General features: G+C 44.4%; 1 protein-coding gene across 1 annotated transcript in view; it reads right to left on the bottom strand.

The window, feature by feature from the left end:
- Positions 1 to 4,996: 4,996 nt before the first annotated feature.
- The window catches only part of CYGB (cytoglobin), a 17,162-nt gene continuing 4,450 nt past the window's right edge, over positions 4,997 to 17,708 (bottom strand). Inside the window, exons 2-3 of the mRNA XM_088480539.1 lie at positions 10,266 to 10,497; positions 4,997 to 6,200 (exon numbers count right to left, since the gene is read on the bottom strand). Of these exons, the coding sequence (XP_088336665.1) occupies positions 6,036 to 6,200; positions 10,266 to 10,497 (397 nt within the window). The 3' untranslated portion in view covers positions 4,997 to 6,035. The remainder of the gene's footprint in view (positions 6,201 to 10,265; positions 10,498 to 17,708) is intronic.

The following is a 17,708-nucleotide window of genomic DNA, read 5'->3' on the forward strand; positions in this document are numbered from 1 at the left end:
TCACGACAGCTGAGATAATGACTACATCCCAGAACATGTATTGTGGAGCTACAACTATTTCTGTAATATTTGTTAAATATTTCCATGAAAGCATTTGGAAATTCTGCGTTTGCCCATTTAAGGAACAGATTCAATTAGGCGGAAGCCCAGCATTAGCAGTAGAATGCCGATTCTTATTCAGAGGTACATGCAGTTGCAGCTGCTGATGCATATGTTTGTGGAGTTGGAACAGCAATAGTAGGTAAATGCTAGTTTCAGCCTTTCCATTGTGTACTAGTGTGCACCTGAACGTGAAAGCCCTGAAACCACTTTCAGCAGTGCTGCACGGTACAACACCGCCAGTGATTCAAGACACCCCACCATTGGCGCAACATCCCTTGCAGTGTCTCTGTCTGAACTGCTAAATGTCTGAGAGCGCAGCCACTTTCACTGACACAGACACGACACTCTCATAACGCACCCATGCAACTGATTTTGTTGCACTCACTCACTCAAAGGCCATTTCCCAGTCACTATCCAGGAATGCCTATTGTTTTTCCTCGCCAGTGTTGTTACCAGTGGTACCATAAACAACAGCACATTTGTGCATACACTCAGGGTAACACATGCGCAGTAACAAATAATCGCTCAACTACATGAACATCGGCACTGCATGCATTTAGCATGCACCTCTGAATCAGGTCCAAAATCTATCTACTATAACCAGCAGATAAATGCGCCAGTTTGCGTCAAATTTAAACTGCCCCTAGGCAAGGCTGGATTATAAACAGGGGAGACCGGGCGGTCGCCCAGGGGCCCCCACAGTGCCGCAAACATTGCCCAGAACCATGCCACTCTGGACCGTCCTTGGCTGACTCTTGGCAGCATTACAGCACACTCGCTGATGGACTATGGCTTATGATGGAAGCCCCCTTGCTGACATAATGCCGCATTTTGCGATGGCATGAGTAGGGGGCGGGGCCTAATGCCGTAAATTTCCCAATCCCATCAGAAACCTGATGCTGCAACAGGTAGTTTACACATGTTCTCGCAGTCCCTGCCTCCCTCCCTCCCTCCCTCCCTTTCTCTCTCCCCTACCTCCATTTCTCTCCCCCCTCTGTCTCTGGTGTAAATTTACTAAAGAAAGAGTTTTTAGAAGTGGAGATGTTGCCCATAGCAACCAATCAGATTCTAGCTATTATCTACTAGAAGGTGCTAGTTAAATGTTAAGTAGAATCTGACTGGTTACTATGGGCAATATTTCCACCTCTAAAAACTCTCACTTTAGTAAATATACCCCTCTGCCTCTCTATCTCCCTGCTTCCCTATCTCCCTCTCTCTGCCACCCCCTCTGTCTCCCTCCCTTTCTCTCTCCCTTTTTTTCCCTCCTTCTCTGTCTCCCACTGTCCCTTCCTCCCTCCCTTTTGCCTTCTCTTCTTCCCTCTCTTTCCCTGACCCTCTCCCTCTCTTAGCTGCTCTGGGGCCCCCACATGCCTTAATCCATCCCTGCCCCTAAGCATGGGTCACACTTAAAACATCAAAGCAAAAGCAGAAGGCAAAATGGCTGGACTACGGAATATAGGTTTTAAATGATCAAAATACTTATGTTATGAAGAACATACTGTAACCTTTTTGTGGTAGTTTGCAGAATAGGCTCGTACAGGACTATTATCCAATATAAAATTGGATTTGTGTCCTATGCCTAAGATGGTGACTCATTAGTACTGCCCAACATTACCGTAAGAGGCAGTGCAGACGTTAATGGGAATAAATACAAAGAAAGTAAATATAATGATTCATTTTGTGCTCTTTAGCAGGGGGAATTTTAAATTAAAAAAAAAAAAATAATGATTAAAAAAAAACAACCATGATATTGAAGAAGTCGGCTAGTGATAAAAATATAATGAGATGTCAGTTACAAGTATTGCTGTGCTCCAATAATAGTGTAATGTTATTTAGTGTGAAATGTTATTAAGAAACGTGTATATTGGGAGTCATTTTCTAGTGCAGGAAGTGATGGAGGCTGCGTTGGTCATTTATGAAGCGACCAAATGTTCGTTGCTTAGTGCAAAATCTGCTCTGATACTGGCATGCACTTACATTTATGCAAGAGGATATAAGGTGCTGCCAGTACATACTGGTTTGCAGGGCAATTATGGTGAGAATAGTGGTAAAGCAGAATATTGCACAAGCTAAGCGGATGAGTTGAGCAGAGGAAGGACATTAGGTACAAGGTACAGAGTAGGTGAGCCTGTGAGCCTAGTTTTGTGCAGCAGTGCCAAAACAAGATTTTATTTTACAGACAGTATTGAAATGAGACAAAGGGGAGATTCAATAAAGTGCGAATTGCCTTGTACATTGTTTTATCACAGATTGTGTGCAGACACCAGTCTAATGAGATAAGTACCATGCCTGGATTAGGGCATAACCTCTGGAGGAAGGGATATAAATCCTTATTTCAGGTGCAATGCTCACCATGGGATTGTGGGTCTATTCAGAGGTGGATGAAAATCCTGTCGCGGCTACAATTCCGCACGCAGTTCTGATCAAAGACGAAAAAGGACGCATCCTCTGGGATGTGTATTGAAATGCCCAACTGCAGCATCTCAAGTCCAAAGACACACCATCGGATTCTGAGAAACCCTACGGTGCTTCAGAATGTCTGTCACAACTAAGAAGCCGGAGCCTTAAACCACTGTGTGCTAATATGCAGTTACTGGCCGTGTCAGGCCCCCGAAACAGTTGCGACATGCCTGTGTTGTACTCGCCACTCCCCAGTTACCTCCCCCAAATGGTCACTGTCTGTCATTCACTCTGCATTATAATACATACTATGACCGCCGTTGCAAGCACATGCATAGTGCAAATCGGATGCACGTGTAGACTGAAAGCATCGGCCACTTGTATCGACATACCGCCCACCTCTGAATCAGGGTCTATCTAATTGAATAGCTGACAGCACTTTAGCCAAGGTAAAATGACATGAGAGGCAACTAGCACCAGTGGCGGTTCTAGGGGCGGGCTAACAGGGCGGTCGCCCGGAGTGCCGGCCCCTAGAGGGTGCCACTGAGTCCCCAGGAGAAAGGCAAAAAATAAAACCCCTCTGAAAAAAAAAAACCCAGCGCCACTTTCCCCCCCGTTAGCTGCCGCCGCAGGGAGGTTACTACTGGGGGCATGGCTATAGGGGGCATTACTACTGAGGGAAATGGCTATAGGAGGCATTACTACTGGGGGCTGGCTATAGGGGGGCATTACTACTGGGGGCATGGCTATAGGGGGGCATTACAACAGGGGGCATTACTAATGGAGGCACATCTATATTGGGGCACTACTATAGGGGACATTACCAATGGGGGCATTAACACTGTGGGCATTACCACTGTGGGCACTACTGAGGGCACTGCATGGGGGGCACCACTACTGGGGTCATTGTGTAAGGGGCACTACTACTGTGGGCATTGTATTAGAGGCACTACTACTGTGGACCGTGTGTATAAGGGGCACTAATTTGAGTATTGTGTAAAAGGGGCACCACTGTGTGTCATAACATGAATAAGGCACTTCTGTGTGGCGTAATTTGAATTGGGGATAATGTATTATAAAGGGAATTAGTGTGTGGCACAATGTATTATACAGGACATTACTGCATGTGGCATAATGTATTATACAGGGCATTACTGCGTGTGGCATAATGTGTTATACAGGGCATTACTACATGTGGCATAATGTGTTATAAAGGCCATTACTGTGTAAGACATACTGTGTAAGGTGCATTACTGCACATGGCAATTATTTGCCACGAGGGGAGAGCTTGGGGGAAACCTAGCACCTTCGTAACTGCTGGGCACGCCCCACAGTGTGATGAATTGGGGGTGTCCCTTTCCAGAAGCGCCCGCGCTTTCAGCATGCGCAGAGGAACGCCATCTAAAAAAAGTTTTTGTTTTTTTTTTCTTTTGGGGGGGGGCGCAACTGGGAACTTTCGCCCTGAGCTCCACAATGTCTAGAACCGGCCCTGACTAGCACCTAAATGAATCTCAAACAGAAAGAGGTGCAGAGAGTGCAGTTTTATAGTGAGCATATCCTGCTGTATGGGGAAACATGGCTAGTCCCACTCCACACCCGTTTTGTGCCTCCATGTTGAGCATCAACGGGAAGTTAATTTCCAGGAGTTGAATGTAAAAAAAAGCTTTGCACAAACAAAATTTACACAATAATAACAAGTCTTATTAACAATCTTCCCTCAGTTTCATGATTTATTAAAGCACTAAAATACTTTAAACTCAACAGTATTTTTGGAGTGAACTGAAAAATGTGTTTTATTGAAACAGGTGGTTCTGAAGTGGTAGTAGGTTATACTGAACACTTCTGCACAGTGTGCCTATAGAGGTTTTGGTGGTTCTTCACAAATCTAGGCATATTTATAGACCACGCTGACTTCTCCCCGGAGCAGAGTGTGCTTAACTGGTTTGCAATGTGCGTTAATTGTGATTCATAAATGACCTCCTGTACGTTTCGAGAGGTGTACCTGATTTACCATTCCACAGCTAAACTGGCAGCACATAAATTCAGCCACTAATTTCAATAAAATAGTTTTCGAAGACTGAGCATTTATTCTATAAAGGAGGTACAGTAATAAAGTAATAAACACACTTGAAGCAATGCAATTAAAAAAAGCTATTGAATGTATAACTGTGAAACTTTAAATAAGCACAGCCCTGAAAATCCGTCACCAGATGTATAAAACATACGGAAATTTAATTAAGGGGTGATCCAATTTCCTCTGGTAACAACAAAAAGTGAATTGGAAACATGCTCAAGATTATTAAAATGTGTTTTTTCTGCAGGAAATTACCCTTTTTGTCTATATAAAAAAAGGATTAATGTCAAATTTTAGAACCATAGTACCTCGTTAGTCAAAGTTTCCCATGCTAATAATGACATTATTTAAATAATGCTGAAATTATAAACGTATGCTGCACTCTGTACCGTATACACATTCAGACAGAGACATATTCCATTACAGATCCAATAGTATGTTTTTATTTCTATATCACAGTAAAACAGGACATTATATGGACAGACACAGATTGACACAATATCACACAGGCCAGGTGTGTATACATCTCTATTCCACAATGTAGCTCCAACGCCACCTTCCAGAACATTCTGCTTCCTATGTGTTGTGGCTTTCCAACTTGTCTAGTTTCTGACACAGGAAGGGGGGGGGGGGCAGTTTCCCAATTTATTTACTGTAATGTTAACTTTAAACTTTTTATTTATAACTCAAAAGCTTATCCCTTACAATCCTGGTGTTTATTTGACATTTGGTCCCATATAAGCTCTTTGATGACCATAAAACAAAATGGCAGCCATACAATATTGAACCCTTGATATACTGGTCTCATGAAGCCATTTAATCGGATGAGAACCAGCCAAGCTTGAAATGATTGCAAATAAAGAGTGATCGCCATACACAAGTGCATGCCAAGCAAAACTGTGGGATTTAGGGTGGGGTTATATCTGAGTCATGAAGTAATGTTAACCCCTTCACTTATAGGGGACAGTTTGTGTACTAGGAATATATCAACAACCATCTGTTTCTCATGCCTAATAGAACATGGAACATGTGGAAATATGGGACCGAGAAGAGCAGGGCAAGGACAATCTCAAAATAGCCTGGCTTACAATGCTAGATATTTCCACTGGTAAATATTACCGTAATGATGTACAGGGCAACAGAACTGTGAGACATTAGATCCTCTGTATGATATGTCTCTGCTCCCTATCATAGAACTTGAACCCGTCGCTTTTCATTTCTTCTGTTATATAAACTGTATTTTAAAGAGTTTGCAGCTCGGTCAAATGCACCATATTTTACTGCTGTATTAAAAACCCCATCCCACCCTGGTTGTATTGACCCTGTTGTTATAACCCCATGCCACCCAGTTACCCACCCCTATTCTTCCCACTTCCCATATATCCCCAGCTGCCCCAGAGATCTGAGACAGTCTGGAGCTGAAGTCCTTGGCTAGGCCCTCTCTGGTAGATGAATAGGCTCACACTGAATTACTGGGGTACTGTGTCCAGCCCACTTCCTTGTACGTTTCCTGTATGTGACTGTATATGTGGCTCCGTAATTTGCTCCACGCTAGCTGTATGTCAGGGGTGAAATCTTTGGCAAACTCTTCTGCGATGACCTCCAGAATCACCCCAGTCAGGATCTAGTACAGAGAATCAGAGCAATGATTATTAGCAAATAGAATTCTGTCACCATATAAAGTATAGGTTGAAACATGAGCCAATACATGTAGGTGGCAATTCAATTCCGAGTGATGTACGGCACTGTGTGCGACACATCGCTCAGAATTACGGTAACCCTACAATGCTGATTTCCCTTCACACCGCAATGGGGTGCGAAGAGGAACCTGCAATGTTGTCCGGCAAAATAGTCAAGCTGGCACCTTTTGGCCATTTATCTAAATGGAACTGTCCAGTACAATCATGCAGGGATGATCAGGGTGATATTTAACAATCAAAATATATTTGCATCTTCTTTAGATATTTAGTATTTGCATCTTCTTTAGGTATTCTCAAACTGACCATTAAAGGGTTATTATTATCTATTATGCTACCTCTGAATGTGGCTGGATGATGTAGTTCAAAACATGTCCAGAGGGTTTCTGAAATCAAAGTTCAAACTAAGCTAGAAACCACTTACCAAATGCCGCCATGCACAATGAGACAGCCACCAGGAGCCATGAAGGTTCCCAGCACTTAACCAAATCGCAGGATAGGAGCAAAAGTACTGCTCATGGGGAATACTGCAAAAAGTTTTAACAAACCGTTTCGAATGGGGTATATCAGGAGCAGACTGACTTACAGAACAGAAATCAGTATAGCTGCCAAAATCACTTAAGTTTCAGAAATCACTGCAGAACAGAGGAGGTGATTCAGCTGTGGATGGATATCAGGGGCATATCTACCCATTGGCCAGGATGGCACTCGCCAGGGGCGCCGGCCGTCCGGCAGTGCCACCAGCAGCCAATGGCACTCCCCCGGGCTCCACCAGTGTAGGGCAGACCGCAGTGAGAGCGGTCTGCCTTATACAGTAACAAACAGAAAGGAGCGGCTGAGTGTTTGTTAAAGCAGCCAGCCAGACTCTCATTGGCTGCTGCGTCCACGGAGGGAGCCGGCTGGAGCTCACTCATGAGCTCCGTCTTTCGGCTCCTCCCGCAGCGAGTGATAGGAGAGACGTTGACGTCTCTCCCATCCCATAGTGCAGAGTGAGAGCGGGCCCGCAGAAGTGGACAGCGGCAGTCATCGGCAGGAGCAGGGATCAGGTAAGTTGCTTTATTTTTTCTGTGTGTGTGTGTGTTTTTTTCTGGCACAGCACGGGGGAGGGGAAGAGTGTGGCTACTAGGGGGCACTGCATAGGTGGTGGCCACTACTGGGGGAACTTTATGGGTGGGTGGCTGCTACTGGGAGCACTGTATAGGGGGCCGCTACTGGGGGCATGTTATGGGGGGGATGGCCGCTACTGGGGGCACTGTATAGGGGGGACTACTACTGGGGCACTGTATAGGAGGGACTACTACTGGGGGCAATGCATAATGGGGTCTACTACTGGGGGCACTGCATAGGGGGGGCTACTACTGGGGGCAACGCATAAGGGGGGACTACTACTGGGGGCAACGCATAAGGGGGACTACTACTGGGGGCAACACATAAAGGGGACTACTACTGGGGGCAGCGCATAAAGGGGACTACTACTGGGGGCACTGCATAGGTGGGACTACTACTGGGGGCACTGCATGGGGGGGACTACTACTGGGGCAATGCATAAGGGGAACTACTACTGGGGGCACTGCATAAAGGGGACTACTACTATGGGGACTACTACTGGGGGCACTTCCTGAAATTATGGGGGGAGGGGGGCACCAGTCCATTACCTTGCCAGGGGCGCTTGGATCCCTAGATACACCCCTGATGGATATGCTGTAATATGGTAATGCAGCAGGAGGCATCACGCCTCCTGCATGCATTAATTATCCAAGCTGCGTCCAAGGACACAGCATCGGATCATCTGCGACCCCTTCAGCCGGCTGAGTGACCATGGGGTCATGCAAGCCGGCTGCTGCAGATGAGTAAAAGAGACCAGGAAGTCTCCATCAGCCAACGGAATTCCTGGCCTCTCCACTCCTCCCCAACAGCAGGGACACCGTCCCCTCCCCAGAAAAAAACGCCAGACTGTCAATCACTGATAGTCTGCTGCCGGACTGCGTGTGGGATCGCAGTACGGGTCAGTTGCATGCGCAGATTCCTGATAATCTGGAATCTGCTTGATCCCTTTTACGGCATCCACAGCTGAATTACCCCCTGAAATCACTCTGCAGATCAACATTGAAGACCAAGTCTAGCAGGGTTCCCATCAGGGGGGCAATGCAGGGACTGGAGTCCCATTCCTAGACAGAAGGGGGCCCGTCTGCAGTGGCAATGTGTGGCTGCGATCAACTCCCCTGCTGTTTGTAATCTCCATATGCTAAGCTTTGCCAGGATCAAAGATACAGGATTGATTATGCTGTCTGCCACAGTCTGAATGTATCAAGTGCTGAGCTGCTCATGAGCCTGCCAGGCACTCTGCTAAGACCCCTGGGGCCGCTGCTGTAAGATGAGAGTGAAATGCTAATAATGCACACTGTTTAATATTAAAGTTTATCATGCAAACACAGAGGGCTGACTAACTCCGCATTTCATGTATGCGGCTGTTGGTAAAGTGAAATAATACAGTACTTTGGAAGAAATGAGAGTGTGACTGTGTGTATGAAGCCAGCCCCACAACCTATGTAATTTAAGTGTATCCCGGTTTTATGGGATTGTGTAACAGTGTGTGGCCCAGATGAAGTTCAAACCTAGGCAAAAACCCAATTCTGGTCAAACTACACCACCATGCCAAATTTGGTGGAGCTAGGTACAAAACATTGTCCGTACATAAAGGACAAACAGACAGACACACACACTTTCTCGCTTATTATATAGATTTAAATCAAGGTCATTTTGCAGGTCAAAAATAAGGGACCTTTGATGCTATGTCTTAAATACTATAGTACTCCCCAAGTATCTGCCCTTATCAGAATTGCACAGTCTCACTGTGGCTGCAGGAGTGAAGGTAAGATAGTCTGGCAGGATGAATGAGCAATAGACTGTCACTGCATTGCTTAGTATTGACATGCTCAAAGTCTCATGTTGTAAGACTTGTAAAGTTTTGCTGCCACTGCTTGGAAGTCATCTCACTCTCACCACAGGACAGGTAAGTAGATTAATGATAATACATGCAAACAGCAGGCCTGGGGGAAGAGAAATGTAGGGATGATGGCAGATATATGTACTACAGAGTAGGTGTAGAGGGAAGAAATGTGTTACGGAGATGACTGGGGAGGGATAAATTGGTTACAACTGAGAGCATGGCACCCTCCATGGCACTGTCATGCCCCTTAGTAGGCATGTTCAAACCCAGCCTGCAGAACACAATTATTTGTGGCATCATACACCCTTTCATGTTCATTGGGACTATCACAATATTGAGAGGTATGAAATAGGTTACTCTTTTACTATTGTAAGTTTTATGCATTTTACATTTTAAGCAAGTTATCTCCCAGTTTGGCACTCAGACCAAAAGGTTGTGCACCTCTGATTTAGAGCATAAACTTTGCATGCTTTTTAAAGTACATTATTTTTACTTTACATTGTGCCCTGATAATGGGATTTTCTGGTAAGCACTGCATGCATCAGTCCAAAATGGTCTGCTATAACTCTGTGCTATTTAGGTTATTGAAAAAAGAAGCTTAATAAAAACAGTAAATTGAAATAAACACAGTAAAAATAATCAAAGCTGTAGTTTTTCCTCATTACATTATTCGCAAATGGCGTTAGGTGTAGACAGTATAAGTATATTAGAAGAATACAAGAAAATGTGATTGTTCCACCTGCAAATAAAATTGCTTACACAGGGGTCACAGGAATCAATTCACAAAGACCTGTAGTTACGTCACAGGTTTCTAGTGTATTGATAAGGCTGCCTGGTGGGTTTTTAAGACATGCTGAGAATTTGCAATGATCAGATAATAGGCCTTATTTATTAATGAGTTTTATCATTCACAATGAGTGATAGTTGCATATGGTAAATGATGCTCCAGCCAATTAACTCCCAACTGTCATCTGTTGAAATGAGGCCCATGATCTGGGGCTTTATAGCAGCTGTACAGGACCACCCTTATGAAACCACTCACCTTAAAGAATACAGGGTCCACCTTGTGTCTTACTGCATGGCTTTTGCCCACAATTGCAAGGACAGTGGTCACCTTTTCTGGATCCCCAAGGTTTTCAATTACACTGTTGATAGCTCCCATCACTCTCAGACCATGCTTGCGCAACTGAGAACTGCGCTCCATCTCCAGGGGGTCTTCCATGTCTTTAAACTGGGAGAAGTACTGCTTGGCAGTGGGAAAGTTGACAAAGAACCTTATTTGGAGAGCAGCAGATGGAACACATGGAAAGGGGAAAAGAAATAGAAAAATATAGACTTTAATGGTACAGACAATAATACATAATATTCAGGATAATTATTTATAAAATTTGTTTTTATTGAAAAAAAATGTTTGTATTTATTTACAACTAATAAATAAACTTTATCTTTGTTACAAGATAATTATTTACAAACAAAGTCTTTTCATTATGTATGTATTTTGGTGTGTACTGATTTGCATATATAAGGTGCACTACTCTCTTCCATTGTGGAGTTTAGTGTCTCCATATTTCCTTCACCATCCCTTCAGGCCATAACATGTCTCTGCCACATGCAATCCTACATTGACTTACACAGTCCCAAGACTGGAAAGGTCACTGCCTCCCACAAGGTCAACACATCTATTTTATGAAATACTCTGTGCTGCTGTAAGTCACATGATCTGATTGGATACAGTCTCCTCCTGATTTAAAATTCCTGGAAATTCGCACAAACAGAATATGAAGTATGATACCAAAAAAAGTGTTCTGTTGATAGCCAACTGCACCTTAATTATGTGTCCACATTGATGCGTTTTTTTTATACAGAACAAACCCTTCTATCACTGCTACAAAACAACAAAATGTAAAACTAACATTCTTCATTCCATTATATTAGTATATTAATGTGGATGGCCTATGCTTCTCCCAAAACATTTAGCATTTTCTTTATGCACTATCCACTTGTGTAGCTGGGGATGTAGTTAATTTACCAGCCATCAGAATCCCGACGTCAGAAGCCCGACCCGTGACTAAAGACAGGCGAAATTCCAACAGTGGGCATCCCGAACGAATGTAAGCGGGGCCCAGTAAGGTGTTAGCCGTGGGGGGGGACCCTAATGGGAGATTAGGGTAAGACAGCCCCCGGGGAGGGTTAGGCTACGGAGAGGGGGGGGTTAGGGTTAGGCACCCCCGGGAGGAGGTTAGGGATAAGGCATCCCTCGGGAGGGTTAGGTTTAGGGTGTGGGAAAGGGTGGTTAGGGTTAGGCACCCCAGAGTGAGGTTAGGGTTAGGCACCACCGGGGGGAGGTTAGGCTTAGGCATCATGAATGGAGAGCTAGGGTTAGGGGGGGAGCGGGGTAGGGTTAGGCTACTTATCACCCCTGACGACATCTTTGTTGTTCGGGCTTCCGACTTCGGGATTCATACCCAATCCATGTAGCTGAGCCCAAGTTTTTGTTATACTGGACCACACGTTACAATCCAATCATATATGACTGCATAAGTTCATGCGTTTTTCAACATGGCCCATGCTCATACTTGCCTACTATCCAGGAATGGCCGGGAGGCTCCCGAAAATCGTGTGGTACTCCTGGCCACCCAGGAAAAGTAAGCAAGTCTCCCGCACCCCCTTCCACTGCTCGCACCCACTGCCCACTTATAAAGCACAAATGGACGATCCAGGGATGGATGGACAATGCGATGCGTGCTGTATCGCATCAACGTAGACCCGCCCCCCGCTATACAATACTTTTTCTCAGCGCTGTATACCGGGGGTGGAACCACGGTGACACGATTGTGTACTCCACGCCCCATGCACCGTCCACTTTCACCGGTCACCACGCCCTCTCCGTGCCGTCCCGGAGGAAGGGACAGCAAAGTCGGTAAGTATGCCCATGCTCCGAAACCAAGCATACTCAGGAACAGGCGATGCAGAGTCATAAGCATTTCAGTCGCATCTCCCCTTGCGTCTGTAAGGGCACAACTGGGCTTTAATGGGGCATTGACATCAGTTCTACAGCCTCTGCCAGCTGATTGGGAGATGCCATAATGATAACTGTGAAAGTGTGTTGTACTGAAGCTGGTTACAAGTGCCTTATTCTACCAATATCATCACATGTTGAGCCATAAAGCAAATGGCATGCCCGAGACTGAGAAATTCACAGTTGCACACATTTTATCATGCATGTCTTAAAATTCAGTAAGCAGATGACCACTATTGTCCTGTGTATGTGTCTGGTCATGTGTGTTTGCAGAGCTTTTTTTTCCCCCATCGCTTCAGGGCATGGAAAATTCTGATTGTTCATATGCCTATGGTATTTAAGACTTCATGATAATGCACATAAACTTACAAAAAAAAAAACAGTGTATTAATGCAGGTAAAACAAAACAAAACATACATTTTGCAAAAACAATGATTTACTAAATTTTACTGTTGGTTTTCATTTTTATTTTTATTAACAACATAATGCAGATAATCTCAGCCACACGTTTCAAATCTGGGGTTATTTGTATAAATATTCAGTAAGACATATGAGCGTAGATCATCCTGCAGATCGAATGGTAATGCACTTATTAATACAAAGGGCGCTTTTCTTGTCACTTTATCTGGTGAAGTGAAATGAGGCATACATAGTTAATGACAGATCAGTGCATCTCATTGACCATACTGTCACGGTTCTGAAAGCTATGGATTGCTGACTGGCTGGCTGTACCAAACAATATTTCTGGATCAAAGCATGTACGGATATGGGAATACTTGGGAATCATTCAGACAAAAAAGAACCACACAAAAATGATAAAAAGCTGTGAAACGTGACTTTAAAGGAATTCCACACCACAGAGAGGAATTATTTGACCCGTCTATCATCCTGGCTCTAGTTACACTGTAACTAGAGCCAGGATGATGGACGGGTCAAATAATTCCTCTGTTACAGGGTATTTGGGGGCCTATTCATGTTAATGAATCCGAACGGACCTCGATAATTAACATTCTAACTCGCCGCGGCTGCCGGGCAATTCATCATCGAAGCGAAATCAGCTGTCCCCGCCAGTGGCTTTACTGCTAATTTTCGGAGCAGTGAATCTTTTCACTGCTCCTTTCGGAGCAGTGATGGGACTGGGCATGCGCGACCTATGTCACGCAAGTGTACAAGAGCACCGACGTCCGGAGGAAGGAGCTGGACAGAGGCGGAGGGATCCCTCTTCACGACCCGGATCTTCTTCCCATAGGGAAGGAGCGTTCGCCATCTGAAGATGGCAAATGCTCCCGCAGTCAAGCTCTGAACTTATTATATTTTCGGAGCTTGATGAATTCTGTCCCCACACTAGTGTATGGGGACAGCGGGCCATTCCACAAAAGGCAGGTAAGTAGGAGATATCTGTGATATCTCCTGCTTTACCCTGTTTATGAACTTAATTTGTACAATTGCAGGTGAAAATTTGCATTTTCACCTGCTTTTATAAAATTAAGTGATGATGAATAGGCCCCTTGGAAGTTAAAGATTGTATTGCCAAAACATCGGCAAAGCAGCCTGTATTGCTGCAAAATAGTTTCTGCGCTAAATTCTACTGGCAATGTCGCTAAACTCTTTTTGAAATTATTCCACTGGGTCACCGGGATAAACTTGTTATTTGAGTCTAAAGGGGTTATGTAGTAGGTGCTAATTTCACAGAGCTGTCTGTTTTTCAAAGAGATTGTGGCTAGATTTAAAGAAGCAATCAGTTATAAGGCTGTTTAGCCGCAATCTTGCAGAAAAACAGATGGCTCCGTGAAATCGGAGTCTATTATGGAATGTAGTTGGCATCCCAGCAGTCTGGATGCTAGCGGTCAAAATCCAGAATCCTGACTGTTGACATCCCGGCAGTGCGTATTAGGGTTAGGCACTAGCGAGAGGGTTAGGGTTAGGCGGCGGAAGGGGAGGGTTAGGCTGTGGGGGGGGGGGTTAGGGTTAGGCTGCGGCAGGGCAGAGAGTTAGGGTTAGGCTGAGGGAAAGAAGGGTTAGGGGGAGAGTTAGGGTAAGGGTTATTATTATTAACAAAATTCTGTTTGGATTCTGGCCCTCATTCAGAGCCGCTCGCTATTTGCGGTCGTTCATTCTAAAACAAGGGGTGGCTATTCAAATGAACCGTTCACTAATTGCGGTCTGTTCACGCCTCTAAGTCTGAACGAGCGAGCAAAACTTGCGGTTGTAATTTTGAAAAATACGCCCCCTTGCCGCTCGCACCATACGTCATGTCCGCTATTTATTAGATTAATCGTGTACATCGAACAGCGTATGAACTGCTCGCTATTCTTTTGGCTGGTAATTTCAACCGCTATTTTGCAAGCAGTTCTGAGTAAAAAAAAAACAAGTGACGTGGTCAATGACGCTGCTGTATTAATTATGCACTCCCTTAAAACGCCCGTTTTGACCTTTAAGCACGCCTGCGTTCGAATTCCACACCCCCATTTTCAAGCACCTTCCCCTGTTACCACCCACATACGCCTCCTTCTGTCACTCAAAATAGCAGGCATTCGCTATATAGCGAACAAACGATTTTCGGCCGCACTGACTGGTTCGCGCATGCGTATTAAAATCCATACGCATGCGCAGATGTGCGAACATCGGTCAGAACGAACGAGCGGCCGCTTACGAGCGGCTCTGAATCAGGGCCTCTGTCAGGATGCCGCTGTTGTTATTCTGACCGTCAACATCCTGACCATCGGGGTCCCGTATCCAACCCCCTATTACATAACCCCCTAAGCATGATGTTTATACTCACATCCCCAGAGAAAGCAGAATGGCAGTTTCCACTTTCATAGTTGTTATTAAAGCACCAGCATACTTACCAATTGGGAACAAAACCCAGTAATAAAATAACATTGGGTATTAGTAAGAGGACTCACAAACTTACACCCTGTAGTTGTATAGTTATTTTACACTGAAAAAAGAGGTACATCCCTTGAGGACATTTATTAGAATCCTGTTACAGTTAATATAGAGAAGGCTTATAAAAAATATACGCTCATCTTCTAAAACAAGCACAAGGAGATACTACTTGTAGTAACAAGAGATTCCATACGACATGTCTAAAATCCACAGTAAGAATAGCAGTACTGTTCAGTAGGACAATGTGTCACCGATACCCTGTCTACATTTGTATATACCACAACCAGGGACATAACTGCTGTAGTGGCAGGTCATGCGGGTGCTATGGGGCCCAGTGAAGCATATCCATTTGTTCCTGGAGCCCCCGCTCTGCCCTCCTGAGAATGCGAGGGAGCCGGATCTTGTGCAGTAGAGCCCTATCTGTGCTCTCAGTTCCAGTGTGTTATAACTTAACTCTGCATAAGGTATGTGCTAGTCCCCTAGCATGCTCAGATCAGTAGCAAGGAGGCCCCTGGAAAGGTGTGTAGATGCAAATTGCTGATCCCTCGTCCCGCCACAAATTATTCTATGGGGCCCATCAACTGCTAAGCACCCCTTATAAAATCTATATGCTGTTAAAAATGCAGTTTGTTGGCCTTTAATAACAGCTGTAAAAATATGCAGAGTCTGGAAGAAATTTATAATGTTCAACCTTTTAAACATCTAAATGTCTGTTCCCATTGAGCCAAAGGTCAAAACGACTTTAAAGATATGTTCACTTTGGCCTCAATATGGGAAGAATTGATTGGGCCAAAATGTGAGAATTCACACTTAATTACAGCTTACAGGGAAAAATACTACAGTCCCTTGAAATTAAATGGGCAGCAACACAGTCAAATATCAACAATGACATGTACAGATAATATTATAGGCTATATCCAGTGTTTGCTTTCTAGCCAATCATTTGTGTTCTAAAAACTTCAGATTTCATTATCTAAAGACACTAGAGACCTATATTGCACATTTAACCTTTTTGGTTGACATCACTTCAAATGCAAAAGTGCTCCACAATGAAATGTGGTTCTGCAGCACACCCAAGGTGCTTGGCCAATGCTAACATTTTCCCACGCCTGTAATGGAAGGAAAATGAATAAGCTCTGCATTCATCCTACTTCTCTTCCTACAGACTCCAATATCTCATCCACTGCACAGTTTCCATCATCACTTATTGTATGTGGCAGGGTACAATTGGTCGTGCTTTTCGGAAATATGGACACATATGATATGTAGCTATAATGAGGTTTTTGCATATTGACTCATTGCTAGTTTTCATATCAATTTGGAAGACCTGGGGTCATGCAGTGCTGTCTATGTATTTGTATATGATGCCACCAGGGCTGCACCTACCATACAGGCACACTAGGCACATAACTTAGGTAGCACTTTTCTGGCGGCAGCAAAAAATGGTTTTATATTACCTTTACATTTTTTTTTTCATATAATTTGTTTTTATGCTACTTGGTTATTACCAAACACTTATTTCTAACAAATACACATAATGGATATGGGGTGTTCGATAGAAGGGTTTGAGAACATAGAGGTGTTAAATTATTAATTTAGACCATATTCAATACATGGTTTGGGAGATTATAAACTCCACACAGAGACTTGGATGTCACCCATGTGTTCCTTTATGAGTGCAGTATGAATTCCATGATCTCTATAGCATGTGTAGATCATGTAAGATGCCATTACAAGTAGCTGCAGTATAAGATAAAATAACACAATGATGTACAGTATTGTGGCAATTAAAGCAGGAAATAACTCACACACACACACATGTTGCTGTAGAGCAGGGATGGGGAACATCAGGCCCCGGGGCCGTATAAGGCCCGCAGAATTATTTGGTCTGGCCCTCTGAGCTTTCTTCTGCTAGCCTCATCTGGCTAGCAGGGTGCCTAGAATGGCACCGTGCAGCCAGAATCTATGCCGCAGTGCCGCCTGGAGCGTCCTTAGGATGCTTCAGACGGTCACACTGCTGCCCAACCAGCTCCCCGAAGCATCCTCAGGATGGTCCGGCCATTGCTGTAATCAACGGTGATTGTAGCCCCGCCCCATGTGACATTACACGGAGGGGGCATGGCCTGTGCTGGGCCCGTAAATAATGTTATATATATCAAAATGGCCCTCAGCAGAAAAAAGGTTCCCCACCCCTGCTGTAGAAAAATTCCATAATCCTGCGTAAAAATACTCGTTGAAGAATAAGCACTTTATCTGTCAAATCAGATAGGCACATTGATCAGTCCAACTTATGTTCCCAATAATGTGTTCTTTTAAGGTGGTTACCAGTGTGCCGACACACATATACCCTATATCAGAGGTTGTCAACCGCAGACATTCAACTAGTTGATCGCGTTGGCCCGTCCAGTAGCAGTTAGCAGCGTCCAATAAGAATTAGTGTGTTTCTTATTGGTTGCTACGCCGAAATTACAGGTGTGGTGCTCAAGCCACGGATAGCTGAAGCCGCCGCTGCCATGTTTATTTGCGTTCAGGTGTCCATCAGCAGCCAATAAAAATCAGGGACCACACCCCTGCTGT

This window comes from Taudactylus pleione, unplaced genomic scaffold (assembly GCF_031769625.1).
Source record: "Taudactylus pleione unplaced genomic scaffold, aTauple2 ptg000256l, whole genome shotgun sequence".
Lineage (NCBI taxonomy): Eukaryota > Metazoa > Chordata > Amphibia > Anura > Myobatrachidae > Taudactylus > Taudactylus pleione.